General features: G+C 42.6%; 1 protein-coding gene across 3 annotated transcripts in view; it reads left to right on the plus strand.

Annotated features, from left to right (window-relative positions):
• LOC142495268 (uncharacterized) overlaps positions 1 to 25,180 on the plus strand; it is a 228,965-nt gene that overhangs the window by 58,865 nt on the left and 144,920 nt on the right. For all 3 annotated transcript variants that reach the window (XM_075600499.1, XM_075600500.1, XM_075600501.1), the window contains 2 exons: positions 16,443 to 16,553; positions 19,276 to 19,432. In XM_075600499.1, coding sequence (XP_075456614.1) covers positions 16,443 to 16,553; positions 19,276 to 19,432 — 268 coding nt within the window. The remainder of the gene's footprint in view (positions 1 to 16,442; positions 16,554 to 19,275; positions 19,433 to 25,180) is intronic.

Here is a 25,180-nt window from a genome sequence, read left to right on the forward strand (position 1 = left end):
TAGTGCACAAACCCTCTAGTTAGGTACAGTGGTTAACATGTTTCTTAGTTTCTCACCGGGGTACACATGGTGATAACAGAGATAGTTAGTATAAAAGCACATACAGATATATAATTATAATTATATCACACTTGTTCATAGTGAACAGACATGGATGTTCAATTTGATACTAAAAACTATTAAAAATTGTTATGAATAGTAAAATACTAAATATAAAATCCTAAACATTAATAAAACATACTACATTTGAGTACTTAAAATACATACTTTTATATAACTTCAAGTTTATTGGAAGATTTTCAGTATAAATAGCATCGCAATACAAATAACACGAACATTCACAGTATTACATTCATGTACGATACTGCTACATTCTCCTTCTGGAGCCACAAGTGTTCATGCGTTGAACATGATATCTCTATAACCAGTTGGGATATTTATGTATTTTAAACTTGGGGGGACAACACAAAGAAAAGAAAAAAAAAGAAAAAGGGTAAATTAAGGCGGGCGGGGGGGGGGGGGGTGGGAAGGAGGGAAGGGGGGGGGGCGTGGGCACGCAGCACTGCCATTTTCCCATAGGTGGCTGGTAGATGTACTCTACACGATTGTTTGCCGACTTCCAGGGCCACCCAAGGTGTTCACGTGGCGTGTCCTCAACTAGGTCTCGTAGTCCGTTCCGCTTACTTTGTACGAGAATGCACTTGGAATAATCACTGCCATATCGTGGCTACCTCAACCCCTGGGATGTCTGTCTGTTCCAGCCAAGGCGTCCAGACTTTTATATATTTTTCGCCAGTGTCATTGACCAGACTCGTCAATTTCTCCATCTGGCATATGTACCATAATCGATTTCGAATCTTTGGGATATTTGGGATCTCTGGTTGTTTCCACATAGCTGCGATCTCGCACCTTGTTGCTGTTGCAAAATGTGCAACTAGTTTATTCCCTGCTTTTGAAAGACCCTTCCATGGTCTGTTCAATAGGAACAGCCACGGATCAGGGGGAATTGCGAGGTCAAAAATCCTCCGGAGCCAATGTCTAATCTCATCCCACAGGTGTGAGATCCGAGGGCAAGACCACAGCATGTGTAACAGGTCCGCCGATTCTCCGCACTGTTTGGGACACAGCGGGGAGTATCCTGTGACAAACCTTGATAATTTTAGTGGGGTGAGGTACCACCTCATCAAAACTTTATATGCATTCTCCTTCAAAGTAGTGCATATGGAGCTCTTAGCAGTAGCCTCTAAAATAGCCGTCCATTCGTCCTCCTCCAGTTCCTCACCTAAGTCTGTTTCCCAACTAATTTGGTACGTCAGTTTCTGTCGTTGCTGTGAGCTCCCAGAACCGACCACTTCTCTATAGATCTGCGATGTAAGTCCCTGCGTGTCTGTTTTCGTCAGACAGAGCTTTTCAAATGTGGTTAGTGGCGGGAAGGGGGAGTTTTTGGTGAAGAACGCTCTGGCCTGGAGGTAGCGGAAAAATTCGGAGTGTGGGACGTTTTTTTCAGATCGGATTTGTTCGAATGATTTAACTTTGTTCGGTATACCCTCCAGGTCCTTTAACCTAAGATATCCGTATCTTTTCCAAGGCCCTGCGGCATTTGCCACTAGTCCCGGTGCAAAGTCAGGGTTGCCCCATAAAGGGGCCATCCTAGAGCGCCTTGAGGTCAGGGTATGTTTATATTTCGTGGTCTCCCATACCGACAGTGAGTTGGCCACCGAGGAGAGCGGCCGTTCAGCCCATTTAATAGCTGTTTTGGGTAACCAGAGCAAATTCTCTATCTCTAATGGGGCACAAGCCCTCTTTTCCAGATCCACCCATCTTTTCAGATCAGGGTTGGTCTGCCATTGTGTGAGTTGACACAATTGCGCCGCTTTGTAATAAGAGACCAGGCAAGGTACCGCTAGGCCTCCTGTCCGCGTGGTTTTTCTCATAATTGTCTTATTTACTCTCGGTTTTTTCCCTCCCCAGATAAATTCGGAGATATCAGACTGAAGTGAGAGTATATCCTTCAGTCTAAGTGGCACTGGTAGAGTCTGAAACAAATATAGGATACGGGGGAGGAGATTCATCTTTACACTATGTATCCTACCTATCCAGGAGATCTTGTAGGGCATCCATTTTTTTAAATCTGCTTTTAGTGTCTTGATTAGCTTGGGGTAATTAGCCTCATAGATGTCCCTGTAATTTTTGGTGATGTAGACCCCTAGGTATTTAATATGTTTTGGTTGCCAATTGAAATTAAAGTTCAGACTCAGTAGCTTTTCAGTTTCCTTTGGGAGGCTAATATTTAGGGCCTCTGATTTGGTTTGGTTGATTTTGAATCCTGATATTCTATTAAATTTATCTAACAGGTCAAATAGGTTCGGCAGGGAGGTTAGAGGCTTGGAGATCAGCAGCAGTATATCGTCTGCATACAGGGCAATCTTATGTGACTGTGAATGCACCGTAATCCCTGAAATATCCGGGTTGTTACGGATTTGCGCAGCCAAGGGTTCCATACATAGGGCGAATAACAGGGGGGATAACGGGCACCCCTGTCGTGTGCCGCTTTTAATTTGAAATAGATTAGAGGGGAAACCCTGGTGTATGACCTTGGCTGCGGGGCCCGAGTATAGCGACATTATCGCACCACTCACCCTTTCCCCAAAGCCGAATGCCCCAAGCGTCTGTTTTAAGTATGGCCAGTCTATCCTGTCGAACGCTTTTTCGGCATCCAGACTCAACATCATAATGTTTAATTTCTGATTAGTGGCTATTTCTAGCAGATCAATGATGCGTCGGGTGTTGTCCACAGCTTGTCTACCCATTATAAAGCCGACTTGATCTGGATGTATGAGTCTGGGCAGGATAAGACTTAATCTATTGGCCAGTAGTTTGGCATATATTTTGACATCTGTATTAATTAGGGAGATTGGTCTATAACTTTTACAGTCCTGCGGATCTTTCCCAGGTTTATAAATAACTGAGAATGACGCCTGAAGCATCTGCTTCGGGAACGGGGCTCCTGCTAAAACAGCATTATACATTCGGAGCAGCCATGGGGCTAAGTTCTCAGCGAACACCTTATAATACTGCCCCGAAAACCCATCTGGCCCCGGGGCCTTGGAGGGTTTGAGGTCGGTGATGACCTGGGTAAGCTCCTCTAATGTAAAATCAGCCTCTAACCCCTCCCTGTCCTGCGCGCTCAGCCCTGTTAGGTTGGACCGTGCTAGAAAATCTTCCATGGCCCTTGCCGTTTTGTGATTATGTGCCACTTTCTCTCCATTATATAAATTTTCATAGAATGCTTTAAGTTCCTCGACTATGCTTTTTGGGTTGGATGTGGAGGAGCCGTCTTTCAGACGTATCGCCTGTATGTTATAATTAGGCTGTCTAGTGTTTAGTTTGCGCGCTAGCATGGTATCCGGCCTGTTCGCCTTTTCGTAAAATTTCCTCTGTGACCAACTCAAAGACTTATCAGCCTGGGAGACCATTAGTAGATTTAGTGCAATTTTGGTGTTCTTTAACTCCAATAGGACCCCTGGATCTTGTGTCAGTTTGTGTCTTGATGTGAGGGAACTTAATTTGGATTGGAGGACTGCTATCCTCTTATTACGCTCTCTCTTTCTACGGGCTGCGATGCTAATTAATGTGCCTCTTATGGTTGCCTTATGGGCCTCCCAGAGGGTGAGGTCGCTGCTCACCGAACCATAGTTGGTCGTGAAGAATTGATCTATCTCCTCTCCGACTGAGTCGCATATATCTGGGATCTTGAGTAGAGACTCGTTTAACTTCCAATTTGCACCGGGTCTATCAGGGCGAATTTGGTTGCACCTCAGCTCTATAGGCGCATGGTCTGACCATGAAATATCATGGATCGAAGCCTGAGCGACCAAGGGGACCAGTCTACTAGAAATGAAGAAGTAGTCGATTCTGCTGTAAACGTCGTGGGGGTGGGAGTAAAAAGTATAGTTTTTTTCTGTGGGGTGGAGTTCTCTCCAGATATCTACCAGCTGGGTTTTTTTGAGACCTGCTTTTAGGGTGTCTATTACTTTCTTACGACAGTTTCTAGCGGTTCCCGATCTGTCTAGCTTCGGGTTCAGGGTAAGGTTGAAGTCTCCCGATAGTATTATCTGGCCTTTGGCTACCTGCGTGAGTTTCTGGAAAAAATCCTTAAGAAATTCGTGGCCTTGTTCACCCGGGGCATACACCGATGCTATTGTCAGTGGCTGTTCTTGTACTGATCCCACCACTATTAAGTATCTGCCTTCACTGTCCCTCCTAATCGTGTCAAGAGTGAATGGATAAAATACATACTTTTATTGTGACTTTAATTAAAATGTTTTAAAAAAACTAAGACATGGATATGGTCTTACAGACTTTGGATTGTTATCTCTGCTGGGAAGTGTCATCTGGAATAAAACATGACAAAAAATAAAATCAATGGCTTATATCTGAATGGGTATAGGGTGCTGCCCAACTTAAATCAGTTGGAGTAGCTGATGTCTATATAATAAGCATACCTTAACATTTATAAAAACCGACGTGTCTCCAAATGTTGTGTGTCCTGCGAGACATACTGTACCTAGATGAATGCCCCCAGGTCTATGTCTATGTTCAGACCTTTCGGATTTAGGGTCTTCAATTTATAGATCCAGTATGTCTCGCGCTGGCAAAGTTTCAGAAGTCTATCCCCCCCTCTCCAGTGTGGGTCTACTTTCTCGATCCCCTTATAACTTAATCCCTCAGGATTACCAGATTAGCACTAAAGGGATTGTTTGCCCATATTGTATTCTCCTCCCAGTTTGCCATAAAAATATTGGCAAAGCTTGGGGCGAACCGCGTGCCCATCGCGGTCCCGCAAAGTTGTAGGAACAAATCGTCATTAAACCAGAAGGCATTGTGTCCTAAAATAAAATTAATACTGTCTAAAATGAAAGTGCCTTGTTCCTTTTTGATAAGAGTGTCTTTGGACATTACTCTGGATACTGCCTCTATGCCGTCTAAATGTCTTATACATGTATACAGGGCTTTGACGTCACATGTACCCAGTATAAAATCATCCTGCCAATTAATTTCCTTTAATATGTTTAGGACCTGGGTCGTGTCCTTTAAATAGGATTTGCCTGCAGTCGCGTATTTTTGAAGGAAGAAGTCTACATATTCTGATAGGTTCTGTGTAAGGGACCCAATGCCGGATATTATCGGTCTCCCAGGGGGGGTTTCCAAGCATTTATGTATTTTCGGTAGATAATAAAACACTGGTAAAATTGGGTTTTCCTTTTGTATATAGCCCCATTCTTTCGTGGTTAATATTCCTAGACTTTTCCCTCTGTCTAGAATCACATCTAGTTCTTTTTTTAATTGTTTTGTAGGGTCGCTTAACAGTTTTTGATAAGTTTTCTCATCCCCTAAAATTCTCCCTGCTTCCTGTAGATAATATTCAGTGTCCATCACCACCACTCCTCCACCTTTATCTGCTGGTTTGATGGTGATGGACTTGTCATCCATTAGGACCTTAAGGGCTTCCTTCTCCTCTTTGCTGAGGTTATCTTTGAGTTTTTTTGAGCTCTCAGTCAACTTCTCAAGGTCATCTGCAATTAATTGATGGTATACCTCCAAGTAATGCCCCTTACTGCCACTTGGGTTGAACTTTGACTTCTCCCTTAGTTTTGAATGGACGAAACTGTCTTCTACATTGTTCACAAGTTGTATGTCCTGCATAGCTCCCGTTATTTCCCTACTTTGGGCATCCTTATTTAGGAAAAAACGCTTAATTGTGAGCTGTCTGAGAAATTTGTTTGCATCTAGGAACATACTAAAGCCACTAGGTTTTGTCGCTGGTGCAAAATTTAAGCCCCTGGCTATTAGATCAACCTGTGTTTGGTTCAGTGTGACTTTGCTTATATTAAATACTCCTCCTACTTTGCTGCTTTTTTTGATTTGCTTCCTTCTCCCTCTCTGTCCTCTCTTTCTCTTTTTTCCCCTCTGTTGCTTTCCTCCGTGCCCCTGTCTGTGAGTATCTCCTGTTGTTTCTGTAAAAGTGGTCCCTGCAGGGGACTTTGGTCTAAAAAAGATACCGCAGTATCCTGCTTAGTTCTCTCCCAAACTGGGTTCCTCACTGGGGATCTGCTGGTGTGCCTCTGTTTCCTCTCTTCGTCCCTCCTCGGTCTGGATCTATCCCGTCTATCTCTATGTTCTTCTCTTGTGTCCCTCCAATGATACTTATCTCTTCTTTCCTCCCTTACCCTCCTTCCCTCTCTCTCGTAATAATGGTGTCTATCCCAATCCCGTGCTCTTTCTTGACTCCAAGTCTCTCTTCTATATTGGTGTCTCCTATCATAAGGTTCATACCTGCTAGTCTCACACACGCTAGAAGAAAAATTCCTCGAGAGAGGATACCAACCTAGAATTTTAAGTGAAGCGGCAAAAAAACTGGAAGCTATCCCTAGAGATGATCTGTTGAAAACACAAATAAAGACCAACGAGAGTAATTTTAACTCAGCTTTTATTACCACATATAGCATGGAAGCAAACAAAGTAAGGGACATCATACATAAGCACTGGCATGTGGTCCAAAAGGATCCAATCCTAAATGGACACATTCCAGACATACCCAGGGTTATTTTTAGGAAAGCACAGTCCATTAAGGCAAAATTAGCGCCTAGTACTTTTAGGAGAATTAAGACTCCAAATGAGAAGCAGTGGTTACCCCCTCCGATAGGCTTCTTTGGATGCCAAGATTGTAAAGCCTGTAACAAGCAGTAAAGGGGGAGAAAGCAACTTTTAGCTCAAACACCACCAAAAAAACTTTTAAGATTAAGCAGATGATAAACTGTAGAAGTGAGTATGTGGTTTATCTGCTCGCCTGCCCTTGTGGTCTCCAGTATGTGGGTCGCACGTCAAGACCACTTAGGGTCCGGATACTGGAGCACTTGGGCAACATACGCAGGCAGGTAATGACACACAACGTCTCTAGGCATTTCAGCCTATGCCATGGAGGTAATCCTGAGGGATTAAGTTATAAGGGGATCGAGAAAGTAGACCCACACTGGAGAGGGGGGGATAGACTCCTGAAACTTTGCCAGCGCGAGACATACTGGATCTATAAGTTGAAGACCCTAAATCCGAAAGGTCTGAACATAGACATAGACCTGGGGGCATTCATCTAGGTACAGTATGTCTCGCAGGACACACAACATTTGGAGACACGTCGGTTTTTATAAATGTTAAGGTATGCTTATTATATAGACATCAGCTACTCCAACTGATTTAAGTTGGGCAGCACCCTATACCCATTCAGATATAAGCCATTGATTTTATTTTTTGTCATGTTTTATTCCAGATGACACTTCCCAGCAGAGATAACAATCCAAAGTCTGTAAGACCATATCCATGTCTTAGTTTTTTTTAAAACATTTTAATTAAAGTCACAATAAAAGTATGTATTTTAAGTACTCAAATGTAGTATGTTTTATTAATGTTTAGGATTTTATATTTAGTATTTTACTATTCATAACAATTTTTAATAGTTTTTAGTATCAAATTGAACATCCATGTCTGTTCACTATGAACAAGTGTGATATAATTATAATTATATATCTGTATGTGCTTTTATACTAACTATCTCTGTTATCACCATGTGTACCCCGGTGAGAAACTAAGAAACATGTTAACCACTGTACCTAACTAGAGGGTTTGTGCACTAAACCACTCTCAAAGCAGAACATCTGTTCCAGAGATTTGAAAATCTGTGCTGACACCGTGAACACATATATTTATTTATTTATGAATTCGTCATGTAAGTGCTCCATTATGTGCCGTAATGCTACAGAGTGAGAGCGCAACTTGGGAGCACTCGTTATCCCCGAGAAGTGACAGCTGAGAGGATTCAAGAGGGACACGTCACTGAAGCAAAGGAGGGACTCAGGGAGAGGATCGGATTGGCTGTGGGATCCCTACATAAGGCTATGACCCCAGCCATACCTTTCTACGGAGCCTGAGGAAGCCCAAGAAGGGCGAAACGCGTTGCTAGTATCCCTGAGACTTTTTTTTACCACTACAGCCACCGTCGGAAGCAGGAGGCAGGAGCACAGCAGACCAACCGGACGCGGAGAGTTAGCTGCGCACTTGAGTATCCTGCACAAACATTTTCAGATGGACTGGCTGTGTCTATGCACACCTAGCTCTTGAGTCATTTTGACTAAGTGCTTTTTTAAATGTTTTGTTAGGACTTTGTCCCGTTGTTGTTAATAAAGTATCACGCTTTTCTACCTCTGCACCCTTGTGTATCATCGTGTGATCCAGGCACTATTTGAGCGGTTCAACAAACTAAGTTGAAGGTTTGGATTTGAAGTTCCAGTGAGGGGAGAAGAGATACCAATCAGAGTTTATACTCACACATGGCCGTGTGAGTCTATCATTAACCTTACGGGATTACATTTTAAATCAACCTCCGCCCCATTACCCCTTCTTTCCCTACCTATATGGTATAAAGGAGCAGGTGGGGGATGTGACAGCCCTGCAGTTAGGTGCCTTAAAAGATACCTCCCTCCAGAGATCACTCACGCTTGCCCGTGTGAGTGGATGCAGTAATCATCTGCTTTTTTGATTTTAATACAGTTGTTTACCCCAGCTATATTTTATTTTATTTCCTGTATTGTTCCTTACGCTATTTGTTCTCGTTTCATTTAATCCTGAGGACAACATCGCTAATCATCCGTGTGGAGAAGACCAGGAACACTCAACCACACAACAGAGGAGAAGAAAAGTATTAAGCGGAAAGAACACCGGAGAGAAGACACCTAAAGCAAAGACACCTTGATGTGAAAGCATTTACACAAGGCCGTGTAAGTGTTTACGTTATTGCACACCTTACTAAACTTCAACTCACAGCTCTATACCGTGCAGTTTTATAAACGTCTGTATAGTCCCTCAACCTGTGCTCCCCCATTTTTTATTTGTTTCCCTATATCACTAAGGATCCTGGATAGGTCCTCTTTGGGGTTTGAGCAGCGGGAAGAGAATCGGAAGTAGAGGGGACCTTAAAGTACCCTTTAAGGTTGTATTGTTCTGTCACTAGAATTGTATCACCCCATTAGTCAATCTTTTGAGGTAGCGCCCGGGCTTTTCTGTACATCACTTTTATTAAACTCAACCTATAACCATTCTCATAACCAATTAACTGAATTATGCCAGACTACCCATGGCTATGTTCACTTAATCCTGGTCATTTAATGTAACTATGTATTTGTAACATGTATTTGTCATCATAACTCTGTGCCCAGTACATACATTGAGTTACCTCTCATATTCAAGTATTACTTCCTGGTAAAACATTTTATAAATAAATGTCTTGAACCCAGGGGCGCAATCAGAAAATCTGATTATGGGGGGTGCAGTCGCATCATCACAGAGTGGTGCGTTGTCATGTCAATGCGTCACCATGTGATGTTCCTGTGGCAAGTGATGGCGTGTTGTCATGGCAATGCGTTGCCACGTGATGTCGCTATGAGATGATGACACATCGTCATCCAACGCCGCGATGCGGACGGAGGAGGGCAACTTTCTTACAGAGGTCCGCCCTCTCCCACGGAAATCAATTTTATTGCTGTGGGGAGGAGTGCGGGACCTCTGTAAGTGTGATAGCAATTCTTGGGGGCTGCAAATGCACCCTTGCACACCCCCTGATTGCACTACTCCCTGAGCCCATGCATACATGACTCGTCACCCATCTGCTGGCGGGATCACTGGCTCCGCCACCATAGTATGTTCCGCCTTATTATTACACCCACTTCTTGATATCCACACCGGGCTTTATGTCACCTCTCCAAAGTCACAAAGGCATTAACCACCACCTGCACCTGGTCCCAGTCTGGTACCCCCCAAAACCCCAGCCAGCTGTGACAATTAAACAACTGAGAATGAAACCCTGAAGTAACATACCTCTACTTTGTTTGTCTCTTTCAGTTCTTTTTCTCTCTTTCCTTTGTTCCTTTTTTTTTAAAGTACTGTACAGTATAGATAAAAACCACAAACCAACACACTGTCAAGACCCACAAACCTGTAAACTATCGTACTACCATAACAAAGCAATGTTGTTGCTAAACCAAAACAGGGAGGGTGGTAGTAAAATCCTCTGCTGCGGTAAGGAATGTACAACCCCCAAAGCCTCAAACCATATACCTTAGCTCTACCCTTTCCCTTTTACACGTGTCCATGCCTAACCCCTCACGTCCAATAGCAAACCAGAAGGGGGGTAGGGAGAGTTGGGGGGGGGCACCATCAGGCATGGCTGCCCATCAACTATGGCTCATGGCTAACTGAAAAGACTGAAGAGTGGGGCTTTTATGGACTGGAAGTTAAAGCTGAAAAGGGAAGACTCCATGGTTAGAATCATCTTAAATCTGAGTGCTATAATAGAGTCAGGAAGAAGTGTCTCTATTATGAGACGTAATTGGCAGATGTCTCACTGTTTTTTTTATTTGTTTGTTTGTTTGTTTGCTTTTCTCTGGAACTATATAACTAGAAATAAAGGATGAGTGTGTCCACTCTGATGCAATTAGAATGTTGAACTCAATGGCTATACATCTTTCTTCATCCTAATCTACAGATGTAGTCAGTTGTATCTCCAACCTGCCCCGCTCATGTGCTGGTGAACCGCAGACCACACGTGGAGTGTTCACAGCCAAGTGCAGAGCAGGGGGGAAATTACCATCAGGATTAACAATGCGGGGGTCCCTGTTTCTGAATGGGACTCCCGCTGTATTAATCTTACCGGCTCCACTAGTCTGGAACAGCTGCGCAGAAAGAGCAGACAGAAGCAGCTACTCTCTCTGCGCATCTCCAACAGTCCCTTTCTCTGCGTATCTGCTTTTATTTTATTTTTATTACTTAGTATTGAAGCAGGTGTCTCCGGAGCTGAACCGCATTCATTTAAGCCCCTGGGACCCCCTGTTTCCTGACTTACAGGGCCTCGGTATGGATTGCCGGTTTGTTCTGCACTTTTTTTTCAACTTAAGTTTTTATTTTGTTCATATATCATGTACATACAGTATATATGTTGATAACATAATACAAGATCGGCATGCAACGTATGTAACCCCAATATGTGTGAGGACCTACAATTACAGACAAACCGGGCAGACAAACAGACGTACCTATAGTCCCCGGGATAGGGGGGAAAAGAAGGAAGGGGGTGTGTGTGGGGGATGGGGATATGTGGGTTTCTCCTACTGTGGCTCTGCCTCTGTCGTGCTCCAGCTGGCTCTCTGCCTCCGGGGAGTCAGTGTGCTCCCCTTATACCGGTCCTAATTCACCTTCCTGTCCCTGTCTGCTGTTCTCTAGGTATTCTCTGGGGGCGTAATGTGAACTGATATGTTCTGTCCTGTTCAATTCTCCTGGGTCCACGTTCAAGGGAGAACGCATTTTCCTCTATCAGTTCCAGATTGTGGCCCTCTCCACCCCCGGGGTGTCTGTTTCGGCTAACCATGGTAGCCAGACTTTTAGAAAATTTGTACCAGTGTTGTTGACCAAACTTGTCAACTTCTCCATCTGGCAAACTGACCAAATTCGGTTCCGAATTTTAGTAATTGATGGAATTTCATTCTGTTTCCAGCGTGCTGCGATCTCCCCTCTAACCGCCATAGCAAAGTGAGCTATTAGTTTATTCTCTCCTCTGGTGAACCCTTCATCTGGCCTGTTCAGAAGGAACAGCCATGGGTCAAATGGTATGGGTTTACCTGTAATCTTATTCAACCAGTCTTTAATTGAATCCCAGACTGGGACCATCTCGGGACAAGACCACAGCATGTGTAACAGATCTGCCTGCTGTCCACATTGTCTAGGACACAATGTGGAGTAACTGGGCAGAAATTTAGCTAGTTTTGTGGGGGGGTGGTACCAGCGCATCATAACCTTATATGCGTTCTCCCTTAAGGTTGTGCACATGGAGCTTTTGGATGTCGTTGTTACAATCTTTGTCCATTCCTCCAGCTCCAGTTCCTCTCCTAAGTCTTTCTCCCAATTAGTCATATATCCTGTTTTGTTCGTCACAGTCGCGCTTGAACCGGTCACCTCTTTGTACATCTGCGATGTGAGTCCCGCTGTGGATGTCCCTGATCGACAGAGCTTTTCAAAATTTGTCATGGGGGTATGCGGCTGGACATTCTGGTAGAATGCCCTGATCTGGAGGTATCTAAAGAACTCGGCATTGGGGATATCTTGGTCAGATTTAAGTAGATCGAATGTTTGTATGCCTCGTCTACCTTCCAGGTCTACCAATCTCTTGATGTTTTTTTGTTTCCAGATAGTGAATTCTGCACTGACTGGCCCGGAGCAAAAAGTGGGTTGTCCCACAGTGGCGTCATGCCCGATGCCCTATGGGTCAATGTACATTTAAGCCTAGTGACCTCCCAAACCGAGAGCGAGTTGGTCATTGAAGATAGCGGCAATTTGGCGCCTACTCTCACCTTTTTGGGGTACCAAATCAGATGTTCCAGCTCCACGGGGGAGCAAACTTCTTTTTCTAGAGAGACCCATCTTTTGGAGTCTGGGTTAGAATGCCACTGAACTATTTGACATAATTGAGCCACTTTGCAATAGGACAACAAACAAGGTACCGCGAGCCCACCTGCCCCGGTTTGTTTGCGCATGATTTGTTTGCCTACCCTCGCCTTCTTTCCTCTCCAGATAAATTTATCTATCTCGGATTGGAGCGAGAGAGTATCCTTCAATCCTACAGGCACCGGGAGGGTTTGATAGAGATATAAAAGGCGCGGTAGCAAGTTCATTTTAACACAATGGATTTTACCAATCCATGAAATTTTATATGTGGCCCACCTCTTGATGTCCTCTCTCACATTCCGCATCAGTCTGGGATAATTTGCTTGGTATATTGTGCTATATTTCTTGGTGACGTTGATGCCTAGGTATTTAATTGATGTTGTTGCCATTTAAAATTAAAATTTATGGTGATCAGTTTTTCCAAATGCTTGGGGAGATTTATGTTTAGAGCGTCGGATTTGCTCTGGTTTATTTTGAACCCGGAGACCCTGTTGAATCGTCCGAGCAGATCGAACAGGTTTGGTAGAGAGGTAAGAGGTTTAGATATTGTCAGGAATACATCATCCGCATATAGTGCCACCTTATGCGACTGGCTTTCAATGTCAATACCCGTGATATCTTTGCTGTCTCGTATCTGGGCCGCTAATGGCTCCATACTCATCGCAAAGAGGAGGGGAGAGAGCGGGCATCCCTGTCTCATTCCGCTCTTAATTTGGAAGTGGTCTGAGGCAAATCCCTGGTGGATAACCCTAGCCGACGGGGCTGAGTAGAGAGCGAATACAGCTTTTATCAGTTTGTCTCCCATGCCAAATGCTCTAAGCGTGGCCTCCAGGTATGGCCAGTCTATCCTATCAAACGCTTTTTCCGCATCCAGACTGAGCGCCATAATTGGTATTGATTTGGAGTTGGCTATTTCTTTCAGGTCAATGATTCGTCGGGTGTTCTCTGACGCTTGTCGACCCTGAATAAACCCGACTTGATCTGGGTGCACCAGTCTGGGTAGGATAAGACTTAATCTGTTGGCCAGTAATTTAGCGTAAATTTTAATGTCCGAATTAATCAGGGATATTGGTCTGTAGCTTTTACAGTCCTGGGGGTCTTTTCCTTTCTTGTGTATTACCTAGATGGACGCCTGGAGCATCTGGCTGGGACAGGGGATACCGCTTAACACTTGATTAAACATACGGAGAAGGTATGGGGCCAATTGTTTCCTGAATTTCTTATAGTAAAGATTTGAATATCCGTCGGGACACGGGGCTTTAGAGGGTTTTAGGTTTTTAATAACCTCTGATAATTCCTTGGTTGTGAAATCACTTTCTATTACCTCTATCCGACTCGCTCAAACCAGGTAGATTCGAGTTCCTCAGGAAATCCCGTAGGGCCTCGGTCGTACTGGCAGATCGGGATACCTTTTCCCCATCGTATAATTTTTCGTAGAAGGATTTAAACTCCCCTACTATATGTTTGGGATTGGCCGTGACCCCTCCTGATTCCCGGCGCAGGGTTTGAATGTTATAGTTATTTGTTTTAGAATTAATCATGTTAGCCAGCATGGTATCTGGTTTGTTTGCTTTCTCGAAAAATCTTCTCTTTGACCAACTTAACAATTTCTCGGCCTGGGAGGTGAGGAGTAGGTTCAGTTTAATCTGGGTATCTTTAATTTGTTGGAGAGTGGCTACATTCGGGGAGCGCATGTGTTGTTCCCATAACTGCTTTAAATCTGTCTGTTCTTTAATAATTTTTGCGTTGCTTTCCCTTTTCTTTTTGGCCGCAAGGCTAATCAAAACCCCCCTCAGTGTTGCTTTATGTGCCCCCCAGAGGGTTATGTGAGAGCGAACGCTACCTTCATTTTCTTTAAAGAAATATTTGATCGCCTCTCCGATCTTTCCCTCCAAATCAGGGATCTTTAGGAGGGATTCGTTTAGTTTCCAATTTGCTCCTGGCCTTTCCAGCCCTATCTGTGTGCACCGTAGCTCAATGGGTGCGTGATCTGACCATGAAATATCATGGATCCCGGTATGGGCGATCACGGGGACCAGTCTACTAGAGACAAAGAAGTAGTCGATTCTGCTAAATGAGTCATGGGGGTGGGAGTAGAAGGTGTAATTTCTGTCTAGTGGGTGCATCTCTCTCCAGACATCTAATAACTGTAGATCTTTTAAACCTTGTTCCAGGGCTAAGGGTCGTGGCGTTGTTCTTTGTCTGGGGGGGCCTGATCTGTCCAGTGATGCATTTAGCACAGTGTTGAGATCCCCGCCTATGATTATAGCGCCTTGTACTGTATTTTCTTATGGTATCAAACGTTTTTGTAAAAAAGTCTGGGTCGTGTCCACTTGGGGCGTATATTGTGACAACCGTTATTGGCTGTGCGTTTATGGACCCTGTAATCAGCAGAAACCTGCCCTCTCGATCTGTTTTTACCTTATCCACCACCAGCCCCACTCTGTTATGGATCAGTATTGCCACTCTGTGTTTTTTCTCTGATGCAGAGGATAAATACACCTGTTTAAATTGTTTATCAAAATATTTGGGGAAGCTGGTGGTGCTAAAGTGTGTTTCTTGGAGTAATACGAAATCTGCCCTCTTTCTTTTGTAGTCAGTGAGTGATATCTTACGTTTGCGGGGGCAGTTTAGCCCTTTGGCATTGTGTGAGATAAAGGTTAGAGGCATTCTGGTAGTGTGAACTTACCTCTCATCTGTAGTGTTTCAGCCTGGTGGATCAGACCTATTTTGGGGAGCCTCTGTTCCTCTGCAGTGCGTAGCGTTTTGCTCAACTTCGGCGGGAAACCACCTGCGTAGGAGACGATGTGGGGTGGGGCGGGATCTGCACTTTTAAATGTCCCGGTCATGTGACGCGATGTGCAGTTGATACGGGCATTCAATACCTGGGCCTGTATCTGGGGAAGCAGAGGAGCCCCGGACCTGAAACTAATGTGGTTCAGCTCCGGGGACCCTCCCTGCTTCAATACTATGTAATAAAAATAATAAAAGTAGCTTCATTACCTTAGTGGCTAACCGCTAAGGTAATGAAGGGGTTAAACGGAAGTACCTGGATTGTTTCCTTTTGGCATTTTTAAGTAAAAATGTTAATACATTTAGAAATATGAAAATGGGTAATTTCTGGGGGAAATGGATCCCAAGGCCATACATTTTTTCATGTTGCTTCCATCACAGCAATATTTTCCCATCATACAGTAAAGTAATCCAAATTTCTGGTACAAAATAATAGAGGAAACCTGTTTTACTTTCTATGACAGGGGGGCGCAATTTTTTTTTACTGTGTCACCTCTGCCTCTTCACCTCCGATTGTGCGCCCCCCCCTTACCTCGCACAGCATCAAATGACGCCGCGTTGCCATGGACACGAGTCCTGACGCTGGCAGAGACAAGGTAAGTTTAGAGTTGTAGAGGCCTCACGTGATCCCCTGGCATTTAATTTAAATGTCTTGGGGAAGAAAGCAGGGCCCCTGCAACGCCGCGCCCCCCACTTTGCGCACCGCTGTTCTATGATACAACTTGTTAAATCTTCATTTAAAAAAAAACATTAGTGGGGGTTGGTAAATGTATTTACCATAAAATATGGTAACAGGTAATTTCTTTAGTATAATTTGTTGGTAATAATTGCATGTATGCTAGATAGAACATGTGACGCTTCTAAAATCATGTTCAACAAACTCACTGAGAAAAAAACTCTACCAACATTAGAGGTCAAATGTGTTGTAGCAATAATACACTTACAGTATCTATCAGTAATAACTTGATTTAATTAGACTCAGTAAGCAGTAGAGTACTGTACTTCAATTTTTATTGTTATTTTTAAAAATAAACAACTTTTAAAACTGCGTAAATATGACACCCTTAAGTTATTACAGTATGTTGCATTTCTTCATACTATAGGTATTGGACCTACTGTGGAAGTTGATAACGCATGATATCTTGTTCACATGGGAACGCTCCTGCCAGCTTCAGCATGGTGATGACAAGGTCGTCTGCTCTGTTCCCTTCCAGGTATTAATCTTATATTGATATGGAAGTTTACTCATGTCAAGTCTAAAGAATAATACATTCTTTCTCTAAACTAAAGAATAATAGTGTATAACATTCTTGACTAATGCATATACATAAGTTCTATTTTAATGTACTATATTACCATCCATGTAGAGTGAATTTCTTCCTACTGTATAAAATGTAGCTGAAATTGCAGCCTGTGAGAGTGAAACATAAATTAAAAATGTTCCAACATTAATGCAATTAAGTCATTTGAAGTCTTGTGCTGACTACAGATGTTCGAGAGGGAACACTGCAAGAACAAACATTCTTGTGGTTTTTACTCCCTTTAGGCAGCATGGTATTTCCTCTCACTACCATTTCTTAGAGAGGTAATGGGAAGATGGGAGGGAATAGAGCAAACACAACAAGGGACTGGCTGTCAGGCCTTTGTGGGCTACAAGCCCAAAAAGCAAACATATAATAAATAAAAATCGGAATTTAAAATTTTAAGGGCCCCATGGCTGTGGAAGTATATATATATATATATATATATATATATATATATATATATATATATATATATACATGTAGAGGTATCAGTACCGTGTTAGCCGAGCTTCAATAATCAAAAAATAAATAGATAATACCGTTCTGTGGCTAACGAAATGCTTTTATTTGTGCGAGCTTTCAAAATACACTGATCTCTTCTTCCGGCGATGTTACAATGAATGAAGCAAGCAAAAGGTATACTTAAAAACAGTGTCTCTTGGAATGTTATCTGTGCTTGTCCTTCCCCTGGTTGGATGTGTTTTATGGCTAGAGGTGTCAAAAGGTTCCTGAAAGCAAGTGATGTAAGAGTGTGTGTGTGTGTGTATCTGTGTGAATATAAGTGAATGGAGAGCCCATATATATACTGTGGGCTCTCCATTCCCTTATATTCACACAGATACACACACACACTCTTACATCACTTGCTTTCAGGAACCTTTTGACACCTCTAGCCATAAAACACATCCAATGTATATATAATATATATATATATATATATATATATATATATATATATATATATATATATATATATATATATATATATATATATATATATAATTTGGTAATGTTTGGGGTTTCTCAGAGCTTGTTGGGAATCTGTGTATTTATGAACTATGTGCAGCTGGTCTCACCTGCTTTTGGGAGGTAGTGGCCACTCTCCCCAAGGTTTAATCTTGCCCCTCCCCACATTTCAAGTTTGCAGGTCAGTTTCATTTTGCTGGGTTACGACAGATCCAATGCTGATCATTCTTCCTGTAATTATATAGGTAAATAAGAATTTTAACCCAAGGAGTGTTAGGACCTGCTAACGGTCATGCCTTGAAAGTGGCAGCAGGCTTAAGATGCTTTGGCCAAAGGGTTAAACTAAATGACCCTTTTCAAGAGAATATATAGGTATTGCACTGTGTATTTTTGGGCATCTTTGTTTGTTTTTTTGTTGTATACATTTAGCCATGCTCACTAGCACTCCTTTGGACACTTATATATATATATACACACACACACACACACACACACACACACACACACACACACACACACACACACACACACACACACACACACACACACACACACACACACACACACACACACACACACACACACACACACACACGGTAATAGTTGGGGTTTCTCAGAGCTTGTTGGGAATCTGTGAATTTAAGTACATGTAAGTAAGTAAAAGAAAGTAAAAGATGTCAGCACTCAGATTATTTTCTAAATTCTTTACAAATTTATTTTGCCTACAAAATAATTTTGTAACTCATTTTGAAAATCTGAGAATGCTGGCTTTTTTTCTACTTACTATACTATTCTTACTTATATATACAATGTATATAAAATGGCTAACTACTTAAAGCAGCACTCTTGCTTTGATTTTTTTTATAGGATTGATTCAGGGGTCTCCGCTGCTGAACCGCATTAATATCAGCTCCAAGCTGAAATTCACTCTACCCCCAGCTTCCTGAGATACTAGTTGGGGTATCATAATGGCAGTTTAAATGTCCTGTGATAAGCGGGCCAATAGGAAGACATGACATCATCCCTTGCAGCTTCCTATTGGCCAGGACTTTTAAACCTGTGGCATCACCTTCAGAGATAAGTATCTTGGGGAGCAGGGGGTCCCGAAGCTGAAATTGACACGATTCAGCTCCAGAGTCACTCTGCTTCCCACCTAGGGGTTTGTTTGTTTGTGGCGATCAAAAGTTCTGTTAAACAAAGAGAATAATTCCACTCAGAGGCTACATGGTCAGTCCTAGCTAAGGGGAGTGGTTGTTGCGTGGGTTATAAATCTGCAAACGTAAACTTGCTCTCTTCTCTTCCTCAAACTCTGTTTATTGTCCATCCGACTTTTTATAATTAGATTGAATAGTTTTCATCATCACCTGCATTTTACAAATTAATGAGTCTTATACCCTGTGGTTTCAAAATATGCTTGGACGTTATACTGCGAGTTCTGTGCATCTGTTACTGTCCTTATATTGACGAGCTCATGGCATAAAAGGTAGAAATAGTATCAGCAAATTACATTATGGCTCGATTTCAATAACATATCTAAAATGGTTATTCTCTTATGCATGTGCATGCACTTTTTCGTTGTTTCAAACATAGCCCAAATGCATTGCTCATATACAGTATGCATATCTCAATGAGTAATGTTTACAATATTTGTATATCTTTTTTAAAGTGGATTCCTGAGACTCGCCCACCAGAGAAGGTGCAGCCAGTAGCAGGATCAGTTTTGTCTCTACTTTCCAGTTTAGATGCATTATCCAGTAAATCTCACTCACCAAGCTACCAAAAGACTAAGTCATCAGATGTGGAAGCTTTCTACCCCTTTCCAGGTAAACTATTAAACAAAAACAAAAATAAACATAATTACTTCAAAAGATAAAGGCACATGTCCTGTCCATACCAAATAATTATTAGAGCTTAAGGATAACTGAAATGTACATTTGCACAATTGACTTACATTTTCGAATGTACAGTAGACTATCTTCACTCTGGTTAAAACAACTAATAATAACTGAGATACTAGTTGGGGTATCATAATAGCAGTTTAAATTTCCTGCGTTACGCGGGCCAATAGGAAGCCATGACATCATCCCTTGCAGCTTCCTATTGGCCAGGACCTACTTAATTAAGTAGGTGAACGATAAAAGAGAGGAGAGTTTTGAGGCTATATTTTGATTTATTGTAAAATCATTATACACATAGTACAACAGAACAATAAAACAAATAGCAGTAAATATAAAAATTGCACATAAGAGTAACAAACAGGAGGTAAACAGATGGTATTGTTCAAGTGACAAACCAGGGCACATTTTAAGAATCATAAAACTATTTATTTGAAATATATTTTTTGCACTTTCAACAGTAATTGCATATTTATTATAACAGTTATGTTTTTTAGGAAACTTTTTTTGCACTTCAAAAATAGTATTTGCAAACATTTGAATTTGACACACATTTCAAAAATTGGATTCAAACTATTTATACTTATCAGTGGAGTGAATTTGTTTGAGGAAACGTCTATCTTACACACTCTATACTAAAATGCCAAACAACTTTCATCTTTAGAATTCACTCTTATCACAATGATTGCTTTATCTGTAACCACTTTCATGCTGCTTTTTTTTCAGGCCAAACACTGTTCACTAGACTTACGACTCATTCAGTAGGGCTATTAGTTCCTGGTAAGCAAAAAGCAAACTCGACAACCAAGTTCATGAACTGACGAGGGATCGAGTTTACAGCAAAATGTGTGAAAATGTCTTTCCATTTATCACATGGAGAACTCCTTTTCCACTCTTCTACCTGCAGCTTTACTTCTAAGAACTTTTTATCTTTGACATTTCAGTAAATGGACAAACATACACCTGCCAAAGCAAGTGAAAAAGACCCCTATAGTACCAGCACTCACTCACACAGTGTATATTGTGTGAAAGATAAAATGGTAAAAAGATAAATACCTTTAATGGTATATTCTAATAGATAAAATAGGTTGAGACACAAAACACAGACAAACAACACTTATAACAACTAATCGCACAACAAATAAAATGAATATTAAACAGAACACTTCCAAACCTTGGTAGTAGGAATGGTGAACAGAGGGACAGTTCACCTGTGAACTTCTGACAACCTTACCCAGTAGATGGTGGGCGCACATCTGTGATGTCATCCTGCTTGTCTGATTAGCGGGAGCGGGTAGCTGGATACAGGAACTCTTTGGTTGAATTATTATTACCACTACGAGTATTATCACTAGTGGTTACCACCTGTGGCCACCATTAGTGAGGCCAGCTCTAAGAGGTCCCTCTATCTGTATATTGGGGTACCTTGCCCACTCGGCTAACTAAAGTCCTGTGGTGTTCATTAATACACCACGCTGAGTAGGGCTACATGATATCATGACTCTATAACTACAGAGGTACCTTTTCCTACTCAGCTAATTAAATTCTGTGGTGTTCATGAATACACCACGCTGAGTAGGGGTACATTTGCGCTACATATATTGTATTACTGTAGCAGGTGAAGCTGTCACAGATTAACAGAGAAACAGTCTCTTCAATTAATAACATATGAAGGGACTGTATAGCTAAGATTTAAGTCTGTGATCCCACTAATAAGTGCTATTTATTTGGATGACCACATACTGCTCTGTATATACATTACACTGTACTAAGTACACCAAGCTACATAGTAGCCTATCCTGTTACTATTCAGGTTTTTAATTGCGTTCCGGACACATTTATTACAAGGACTGTTTTAGTAACCTGTGTTATGGCTTGTATGTCATTTCTTGCTTGTATTATGAACATAACTAATTTGGCAACATTTTAGCCAATCTTTAGTTTTGGTTACATGCTGTATTATCTTAGGTCTGTATGACAGTGTATTTATATTAAGACTTACTGGTTGCTATTGGTGCCGTTATACCATCTAGCATACACCTTAGTACAACATACACCTAACACCGTTTAATCTACGTGGCTATACAGCATGGTGTATATGGTGTGTGGTTTTTTTTATCATTACACACCAGCTTTAACACACTATACACCTACCTGTCTGACATACCTCCCCTAGTATCATTTCTACTGGGTAAGGTTGTCAGAAGTTCACAGGCGAACTGTCCCTCTGTTCACCATTCCTACTACCAAGGTTTGGAAGTGTTCTGTTTAATATTCATTTTATTTGTTGTGTGATTAGTTGTTATAAGTGTTGTTTGTCTGTGTTTTGTGTCTCAAGCTATTTTATCTATTAGAATATACCATTAAAGTTTACGTTTTATCTTTCACACAATATACACTGTTTGAGTGAGTGCTGGTACTATAGGGGTCTTTTTCACTTGCTTTGGCAGGTGTATGTTTGTCCATTTACCCCTTTTCTACCCCTGGCACCACTCCCGAGACTGTAGCAAGAGCTCTCCTCTCTCTCCTCTCCCTCCCTATACCCATCTTCTTTCTCATAAAATTTTACATTTCAGTAAAGAAAGATTCTTCATGAATAGAAGCCACTTAATGTACTGCAATGGTCACAAATTTGTCCACAACATTCACACATTTTGAAGCATCTTCCCACTTTGGAGGTGCATTCAGTAACACTGTAAGAGACATGTGCAGAGGTAAAACCAGGGAGACAGATTTGGCAAAAAAAATAAACCACGGCTTTTATTCAGCCTGTCACTTTAAGCAATGCATTTTAAGGAAGCACACAAATAAATACACATCTTATCCCTTTTTAAGGGCTAACTCACTTTCCCAGGCCCTATCTGTGGGGCTGGGAGGATAAGCCTCTTTCCAAAGTCTAAAGAGGTAGCTGTAAGCAGGGGGCCCTTTATGTCCGTCTCTGGGTAAGGTTGGTGTCCGTTGGGGGCCACGCTCTGGCAGGTTCCCGCCGGGTCTGCATTGCCCTAGAATAGAGGTCTGGTTCCTGGTGTCTTGCTGGCAGTACAGTCCTTTAGTGCTCAAGACACCTGTCATGTGATGGCAGCCATGTGTTTTTTTTTTTTTTTTTTTAACAATCTTTTTCCTTTATTGGTTGTAGATAGAGAAAAAGACATACTAGTACATTATAATTGTGTATACATAACATGCATAATAACATTTTTGCATCCAATAAAGCTTTTTCAATTTTTGTCGGAAAAGGGAGGAGAGGGGGGAGGGGGGTGGACTTACTGGAGGGGGGAGGGGGGGAGTTGACAGACTGACGGTGGGGGGTTAGGGGAGACAGTGGACATGGGAGGAAAAAGGGGAGGGGGGGAGCGGGCGGTCTGACACAGTCGGGTCTTCATGGGAGGGTAGGGCCTCTATGGTCGATCCAGGGCCCCCAGGTGTCGTAGAACTGGGGGGTTTTCTGATTAAACATGGCGGTTAATTTTTCCATCATCATGATTGTGTGGATTCTTTTAATAACTGTGTTTTGTGAAGGGGCTTTTACCTGTTTCCACGCAGCCGCAATGAAACACCTCGCGGCCATTAGAAGGGCTGAGATAAGTCTAGTTATGGGGGTGGGTAGACCTTCAACCCGCTTTCCCAGCAGGAAGGTCAGAGGGTCCAGGGGAATCTCCAGCCCCGAGGTGTCGCATAATAGTTTCTGGATCTTAGATTAGAACCCCTGGATCTCCGGGCATGACGACCAAATAAGGGCCATGTCTCCTCTTTGACCACATCCTCTCCAGCACAGGTCTGTGGTGCCGGGGAAGATCTGGCTCAGTCTACTCGGGGTTAGGTACCATTGAAATAGAACTTTGTAAATATTTTCCTTGGTGATTGTACAGATTGAGGTCTTGGAGGCTGCCTCCCAGACGTCCTTCCAGTCTTCTATATCTAGCTGCAGGTTGAGGTCCACATCCCACTTTTGCATATACACTAGCGACACATCCTATTCTAACATTTCCCGCATGACAGGATGCGTGCGGGCCGCGTGGTGACCCGGCATGTCCACACGTCACTGTGACGTCACAGTCACGTGGCGCGCCCGGCTTCCCCGGCTTCCCCGGCTTCCCCGACACCCCTGAAGTTTGAATTGAGGTAAGCGGGGGTACGGGGAAGCAGAAGGGGCACAGCAGGAGCAGCCAGGGGGTCGGGAAGGGGCAGCAAAATGTCATGCGAGTGGAGGGGGTGCACGGAGGAGATGCGGCTGGCGCGCGGTCTAGTTTCAGCGCCAGCCGGAGTAAAGCCCCGGCCAATTAGGGGCAAAAGTTAGAATAAGATGTGTCGCAGCAGTATGCGTGGGTTGGGTTCTCCGTTGTTGACCCTAGCCCCCTACTGTATATATCTCAGGGATCAAACCCTTCTGGTAATATCCTTTGAGGCAAAGGGATTCGAATTTGGATGGTTTTGGAAATTTGGTGTTTTGGGAGAGCGTTATAATAAAGTGCCTGATTTGAAGGAATTTAAATGTGTTGAGGTCTTGAATTTGGTATTTGTTTCGGAGCTCTTGGAAAGACAGTATTTCCTCTTTCTTCAGCAAGTCTGCTACCCTTCTAATGTTGGAGTCTCGGAATAGTTGGAATTGTCTCTGAGAACACCCAAGTGGGAATTCTGGGTTGTCAAAGATGGGGGAAAGTTGAGAGGTTGTGGTAGACAGGGCGTATTTCCCTTTGTTTCTAAGCCAAGTGCTCCACATGCACCTCATTGCGCCCAGGTCGTTCCTCCTAGACCCTTTCTCCCTGTCTTTCCGAACCCACAGGATCGCTAACAGGGGCAGCGGGGACGCATAGTATGATTCTATCTCTAGCCAACATGCCGATGCCGGGTTGTTGTTCCAGGTCACTGCTTGATGTAACTGGGCTGCCTGATAATATTTAGTTACATTCGGGACCCCCAGTACTCCACCCTCTCTGGGGGATAATAAAACTGCTCTTGGGACGCTTGGCTTTCGGTTATTCCATATGAATTTGAATATCTGAGTTTGGACATTTTTAAGCTCAAGCGTGGGAATGGCTATGGGGAGGGTTTGGAAATAATATAGGAGTCTAGGAAGGATATTTATTTTGGTAGAGATTATCCTACCGAACCAGGATATGTGGAGTTTATCCCAGGTTTCTAGATCCTTTTTAATTTGGTTAAATAACGGGGGATAGTTAGCCTGGTAGAGCAAGTTATAAGAATTTGTTTATTTTGATTCCAAGATATTTAATATGGGAGGTGTTCCATCTAAATTTATAGTTGGCTTGTAGTAATTTCCAGGTCGGCTCTGTTAGGGAGATATTTAGGGCTTCAGATTTGTCCGTGTTAGCCATGTGGTTTTAAGGATGTGACGTACCTCCCTTGGAGATGACATCACATCCTTCATTTTTTTTAAAATCCTTTCATATGGCACAGCGTCCAATCGGATTGGACCTTTACCATCTGACCCTAAAATATAAACTCTGACACTCATTGGGTTACCCTATCACCCCATATGTTGTACATGCACAGATATTATACACCCTTGTATTCCAATGCACTCTTTGTATATAGCATATAGTTGAATGTGAATGGAGCACATTCTGACGCACTTAAAAAGATCTAAACAAATGCTCTTATGCATCCATGGAGAAATACTGGATGAGCGTTTTCCTCACCTTCTGGAATCCGTCT

The sequence above is a fragment of the Ascaphus truei genome, chromosome 5 (genome assembly GCF_040206685.1).
Source record: "Ascaphus truei isolate aAscTru1 chromosome 5, aAscTru1.hap1, whole genome shotgun sequence".
In the NCBI taxonomy this organism is placed as follows: domain Eukaryota; kingdom Metazoa; phylum Chordata; class Amphibia; order Anura; family Ascaphidae; genus Ascaphus; species Ascaphus truei.